Source organism: Argentina anserina, chromosome 6 (genome assembly GCF_933775445.1).
Source record: "Argentina anserina chromosome 6, drPotAnse1.1, whole genome shotgun sequence".
Lineage (NCBI taxonomy): Eukaryota > Viridiplantae > Streptophyta > Magnoliopsida > Rosales > Rosaceae > Argentina > Argentina anserina.
The window spans coordinates 10666187-10673191 of record NC_065877.1 but is presented as its reverse complement, the minus strand read 5'-3'; the positions used below and the strand labels follow the sequence as shown (position 1 = coordinate 10673191).

General features: G+C 39.2%; 1 protein-coding gene across 3 annotated transcripts; it reads right to left on the bottom strand.

Moving 5' to 3' along the window:
- Nucleotides 1-1042: 1042 nt before the first annotated feature.
- On the bottom strand, nucleotides 1043-6491 carry LOC126797713 (uncharacterized). 3 transcript variants are annotated; one of them, XM_050524417.1, is made up of 10 exons: nucleotides 6317-6491; nucleotides 5793-5947; nucleotides 4092-5519; nucleotides 2926-2983; nucleotides 2478-2702; nucleotides 2280-2361; nucleotides 2124-2190; nucleotides 1871-2035; nucleotides 1511-1571; nucleotides 1043-1425 (listed from the first exon to the last, which is right to left on the bottom strand). In XM_050524417.1, the coding sequence occupies exons 3-10, from the start codon at nucleotides 5445-5447 to the stop codon at nucleotides 1262-1264; spliced, it is 2178 nt and encodes a 725-aa protein (XP_050380374.1). In that variant the 5' UTR covers nucleotides 5448-5519; nucleotides 5793-5947; nucleotides 6317-6491; the 3' UTR covers nucleotides 1043-1261. The 3 variants fall into 3 exon arrangements, with proteins under 3 accessions (XP_050380374.1, XP_050380371.1, XP_050380373.1); XM_050524414.1 differs by having other exon boundaries at nucleotides 5793-5899; XM_050524416.1 differs by lacking the exon at nucleotides 5793-5947.
- Nucleotides 6492-7005: the final 514 nt, after the last annotated feature.

Below are 7005 nucleotides of genomic sequence, written 5' to 3'. Positions count from 1 at the left end.
CAAGAGGCGAAGTTCCGACAAGATCTCCTACTTGAGTGAGGTCACCGTGGACTGAACGTTCGTCATTGACTCCTGAACGTCAGCAATGGAGCTCTGGACCTTACTGAATTGCGTAGAAGTCTCATCCCGGTGAACCTGCAATGCAAGCTCCACCTGAGCCACATCGGCGCTCAAAGACATTCCGGCACTCATCGACGCTCTGGATTTGCCCATCGCCCTCAGAATCGAGGGCTATGATACCAGATTTTTTAGGGTTTTAGCCCTAACTTCTGGGTTTTGAGTAGTATTGAAGACAAGAAATGAATGAACAATAATTGAAGAACGAAATTGGAAAACATAGAAAGAAGAAAATATGTCGTGTCTTCTCGACACTCATCAAAACATGTCACAGGTTAACAACCAAAACGCTGCGTTTGAGCATTAACGAAATGAATGACACTACAAGCTATTCCTTAGTCAACTAAGATAAATAAATCAACACCCTAACACTTCATCTCAACATACAATTTTGCTCTTATTTTTTTCTGCCATCATTTGTTGTGTAAGACGAGCATGCAGCGGTAGTTATTTATATATGAGTTTCTGAAATCAATCGTTTTTTCTGTGGTCATTCAACTCCTCTTAATCAAGGCATGGTTTAATTCCCAAGGTTCATTTTAACATATGGGAATCCGAATGGAGCATCTGTAAATTCCAAAGGTTTCTTAACGCAATATGGAAGAGTGGATGACAGTTCATCATTTTGACTCACCTCATCATTCTTCCATCTTTTGATTTTTTAAATTGTTTTGACTGTCATTTTCACAAATTACTGCTCTTATATTGTGTTCCAAGTTCCAACATACAAAGGTACCTTGTAACATGATTATCAACGTTTTAAAATCAAACCTGTCAATGTGTCACCAATACATGCATGTTGAGGACGAAAGAGTCATCCATAACACCTGATACTCATAGGTCACAATTTGCTACGATTAGGTTATTACATATCATGAGGTGTATAAAGACAAGTAGGGCACATGCAGCTGCAAATCGAAAAGAACAAATCAATTATACAGCTGACATCTGAAGTCTTTATCAAAGAATTTTGTTATGATTTCATCATTCACCGGTGACTTGTCTGTTGCCTGTAGGTGATGCAGACAAAGAACACGCGAGAGGAAATGTTTAAATGAGACTAGCAGAAGTTGAACTCAACAGTCAAATACAACCATAAGGTAAGAATCCGGTTTCATCAGTTTATTGAAGCCGAATTTTAAGACTACAGATACTTTCCAAGTTTTCGGATTACAGCCGAGTAAAAATTCCAATCAGGATGTCTAGACGAAATTGCAGGCAGGCCAAATGGATTTTGCTTCACATAAAGCTGTACATCATCTGCAACCGCAAGACCAGACAAATACTCCCCCAACTCTTTCTTTGGATCTATTCATTCACAATTTCAACAAGACCACCTATTAGACAAAGCAACTGCAAAATTTTCAAATACTGCACACAATGTGTTTCTTACCTAAAGCATTGTCACTACCATTATCGGGAACGTAGGGATCCAGGAAAATCCCTGAGTAAGGCTGCAGGCATCATGAATTAGATAGATCATAACAGAAATTTACAAAAATAGTAAAATACCCCAAACTTGGACCCCTTAAAGACATTGCCAACTCTTTTAGATTCTAGAATTTTAAGAACTCGAGTGTTTCTAAGGAGAATCCAAAGGTACTATTTGAAAAGGTTAAACACTGAAGTGTATCATTGTATATATCTCAAAAGTTTGGCTAGATGTCTTTAGAGGGCCTAGAATTTGGATATATGTATAAACTTTTCCTAATATGGTAGAACAGAGAAAAGGAATAGGATTTGAAGATATTACAGGATTCAGAAGGGCCTTGTACGGCTGATCATCAATCAATAGAGTATCAGATGCAGAAAACTTTCCCTTAAACTGATCCCATACTTTCTTCAGGTCTTTGAAAAACAGAGGCTTCATTTTCTTTTCCAGGGACTTGAACCCAGAATCAGTACATTGATGCTGATCCTGTTGAACAAAGGAATATAAGTAATTGTTCCTCGTCAAATATTCAACGCTTCCTATCTTTACCAAGGATTAAGCTGCTCCAACTTACCCACACAAATATGAGTCTGCTTCTCAGCTTTTCCATCAAACAGTCCAAGACGCCATCCACATTTTTCCTGTTGACCAATCATTAAAAAATATTAGAGACATGTCATAGGTAAACAAAAATTGTTTTCTTGAAAAACGATATAAATGAAATGCTGACTCCAGAGCAGATGTCCATATTCCAACTTCAAATCTTTCAAGGCAGAATAGCATAAACTCCTCAGCAAAAGGTCTTTTGAATACTACAGCATCAAAAATTTGATTATTGTCAAACTAAACTCTTTGTATATGTTCAATAAATTGTTATCCACAATTTCACAAATGATTAGACTGAACAAATAACAGTTTACATCACTACCTAGATGGTTTCCACATTTCCCATCAGGAGCACGATCCCTTGGAATAACACTCGTGTTGAAACAGAAAGCTCTGTAGACTAGTAAGCCATTGAGATCGAACACAAGAAGCTTCTTTTTTCTTGGTGCTAAATTCAGCGTACATATGACTTGTGTTCTTTCATTATCATAGTGTTTCTCACCATCATTCTCATTACTCGAAATAAGCTTCTTCTTAAGGCCATCTCCTGCCATATTTGATAATAAAGGGAACAGATAAAAGATTGCTGTCGGTTCATTTACATTCAATGATAAAAGATTGCTGGGGGCTGGCTTTTAAACTTAAACCCGTTCAAATTAGTGGAGTCTTGCCACACCGACATTTACGAAAAAGGAAAAATAATTTACAATAAAAAGCCAACTAAGTATGAAAAAAATTGATTGTTCCAAAATCAAGAAATGAAGACTCACCCCTGAATCTACTGCCTTCCACAGCAAGGTTTCCAGATAACTCAAACGAAATTTTTTGCTGCAAGTCGAGTTAAAAATGATATGAATATCATGATACTTGGAAGGGGTAAGGAATAGCAAGATCTACCCCAACTTTGCGCAGTTACTGAGAATCATTTACATATATAACCAAAAAGTAGGAGAAGAGAGCTGCTATTATGTCAAGCAAAGGTGCAACACCAAATACACTATCTACATATGAAAGACTCCTGAATATATATAAATAAATATAAATTCTCAGATGCGGACGACCGGACAGTCTGCACCGTGCAGATTCGGCGATTCCGGCCACCGGCGACACGCAATGATGGTGCCGACCAGCATAGCTGCACTCCCTTCCTCCTGGCGCTCCTATATGTGCCGGCCGGAGCTGCAACGCCGGCCTACGGCGGTCTGAATCTCGAAATCTCCATACGGTGCCCAGAAACTTGAAATTTCGAGATTCCGGCCGCCGTGGGTCGGCACTGCAGCTCCGGCCAGCACATACAAGAGCGCCAGGAGGAGGGGTGTGGCTATGTTGGTCGGCGCCGTCGCTGGTGGCTGGAATCACCGAATCCACACGGTGCGGACCATCCGTAGCATAGACAGACTATATTATATATAGGGCTTCTCAGCTGCGGACGCCCACACGGTGCAGATTCGGCAATTCCAGCAACCGGCGACGTTGCAGATGGTGCCGGCCGGAGCTATATCGCCGGCCCACACCGGCCAGAATCTCGAAATTTCAAGTTTTTGGACACCGTGCAAAAATTTCGAGATCCGGCAGACACCGTGCCGGGAGGGGGAGCACGGCCGGCACCATCCGCGCCATCGTTGTGCGTCGCCGGTCACCAAATCCACACAGAGATTTTATGTACGTAATATATATGGTAGGAAGTGAAAGAAATGAACATGAAACCACAAACAAATTACATGTGAGGGACTCATAAACAATAATTATAATTGAAATATACAGATTCTTAAAATATAAATAATGTTTGGATGGAAGTTCAGTACTAATTCTATACCAAAGAAACTTTGTCAATCAACATGCATATGAAAAACCATTTGTACTCGTCATTCAGATAAGCAATGAAGTTCAAAACAAAGTTGTTGCAATGGAAGAGGGAGTATAAATCACCAGACACCTCATTGTGAGCTTCACTATCTGCAGCTTGTCCAGTGAAATGAGTTCGGTGTCCGTTCTTGTGGTGTTCATCCAATGGAGAAATCAATTGCCCATGTCCTGATCTTGAAGACCAATGACTAGAACAGTCTTTTGCTGTCCTTCTCTCTATTCTTTCAGTCTCATATTCTTTGTGCATATTTCTATAACTCCCTCTCCCATTATTTCTTTGACAACCTCCAATTACTTTCTCCTCATCTCTTGTATCATCAGCATGTTGAAGCGACTGATTATATCTATCTCCAGTACTCCAATGTCGATCTGATGGAGAATGACCGTGAATTGATCTTGAAAACCTATGAACAGTATTCTCTTTTGCTGTCAACCACTCCGTTCTATCGGTATCATTTTCCCTATGTATACTTCTATAATTTCCTCTGCTATAATTTCTTTCACGGCACATAATTACTTTTTCGTTGACTCTTATATCAACAGTATGTTGAGGTAATTGAAAACTATATCTACTTTTGTGGTTTCGATCTGATGGAGAACCACGCATTGGTCTTGAAGACCTGTAACTAGTGCTCTCTTTTGCCATCATTCTCTCCATTCTTTCAGTGTCATATTCCATATGCATACTTATATGATTCACTCTGCCATGGTTTTGTTCATGTTCCTGAATTACTTTCTTCCCATGTCTTGTATCATAAAAATGTTGAGGTGAGTAAGATCTATCTCTACTCCTGTGTTGTTGATCTGATGAAGTAGTATGCCTTGATCTGGAAGACAGATGACCCCAACTGTCTTCTGCTGTCATTCTCTCCATTCTTTCAGTCTTGTATTCCCTATGCATGCTTCTATCAATCCATCTGCTATGATTTCTGTTATGGCCCTCAATTACTTTCTCCTCATCTCTTGTATCACCAGTACGCTGAGGTACGTGTCTATGTCTACTCCTGCGGTCTCTATCGGATGAAGAAGTACCATGCCAAGATCTTGAAAATTTACCATCAATAACATTCCTTCCCGAAATTTTTTCCTTTCTATCACTTCCACCATCTTCCTGGAAATTCCGACCAATCTTCCTACCATTAATCCTTTCCTGTTCTGTCTCAGGCACTCCTCCAGCTTCAGCTCTTCCTAACCTTTTTGCCTGCGGAAAAGGATAGTAAGGAGAGGGTGGCCTTGCATCCTTGGGAAACTTGGGGCGAGTTGAATATCTCTCATTCGGTGGAGAACTGTCTTTGTGAGAATTTCTATGACACATATATGATCTTTCTGTTTGATATTGACTCTTCCTAGAGGGACTTCTGCTACGACGAGATCCATGATCCTGTACTGAGGGAATGGAATGATGCGTTGAATTTCGCCCCATCATGGAATATGCAACTGCACGAGAGGACTTCTCCTGACCGCAGACAAACTAGAGGATTGGAACCTCAAGGATTACCTGATAAAAAGTTGTTGAAAGTCTAACATCTGAATGAAGACATGCTATACAAATACAGAGGAAATAACAGATACAACATAGTGCTAAAGATCAAGGTGGTGGGTTGATCTATTGTGTATCATATCCACACAACTAGATGTATATCAATGGCAATTCAAATACGCTAAACAAATGAAATTCAACCACAAAGAATAAACATGCTGGGAACAGATAAAACAAGAGACTATAAAGTCATCTACAAGAATTACCAACCCATAAAAGTAACCAGCTCACTGTAGCATGAGCCAAATTGATCCCGAGGCTTGAAAATCAAAGCTACGCATGCAATGTAACTCTACAAATCCTTGGAAGACCGATAAAGTAGTCCAAATACAATGAAGCTTCAACAGTCCAACCCATGCCATAGATATAGCGGAAATGAGAGTATGCTAAATGTAAGCTCAACAAGTGAACATAAGAATAAAACAAATATCATCAACACAAGCACAGGATCAGAAATAGGCACTAAAGTTTAGTTATCTCCGATTTGGCAAAGTATATAGTTCCAATCATCGGTTTCAGTTGAAAGAAAATCATCAACAAATATACACTTAATACATATATGTATTTGGCAGCATTAAATGTTGGCATCATAAATCATGAAAATACAAAGAACCCAGAAGCAGAACAGCCAGAAAGTGCTACTACAACTGTGTGGCGGTTTCATATTCCATGAAATCAAATCCAAACTGGAGATGGAGTGATACAAATCCAAGAAAACAGAGACAAAACAAAAAGGCGCAGAGTGGAAATGAAACCTGGAGAAGGGTCGCACGCATCGGCTTCAAGTTTCAAGAGACGGGCGTCTCCGCCACGTGAAATTTATTCCTTTCTTGAAATCTCAGGAGTTCAAAGAAAAGTCTCTCAGTTGTTGCTACTTTGGTAAAACCCTGTTCCGCATTTCGCGCGAGGGGAAGGTTTTGGGTGACCGGGTCTATTACTATTGGGCTGATTTTTATACCCGGCCCGATTGTATCATTCCGGAGGTCGTATCTCGGCTATATTTCATTTTCATTAACCTGATTCAATTCAAGTTGGAAACTTTGTACATTTTTTAATAATAAGAAGAAAATGTCTATCACCAGTCACATTCAATTTTTTTTTCTGTACCTCTATATAATTTTAAATTATCATAGGAGACTAGTGTATAAAGATAAATAAATTAATCTATCTACATATACTTATAACATATCAGATAAATTATATTTTAAATTTATTTTATGATAATTTCGTGTGAGCTTGGATATGTATATTAACAAAGCCAATGACTCCAATAAGAAAATATATTTTTTCCGATTACCCCATGGTGGAATACTACGGTACTACCAATGGCAATATGTGGTCTTCAGATGTCTTCTAATAAGCTGGACACTAATCCACGGTGAACAACCATGTAATATGACAATTCATCTTTTTAATGCAGTTTTTCTCAAGTATTAGTTTCTCC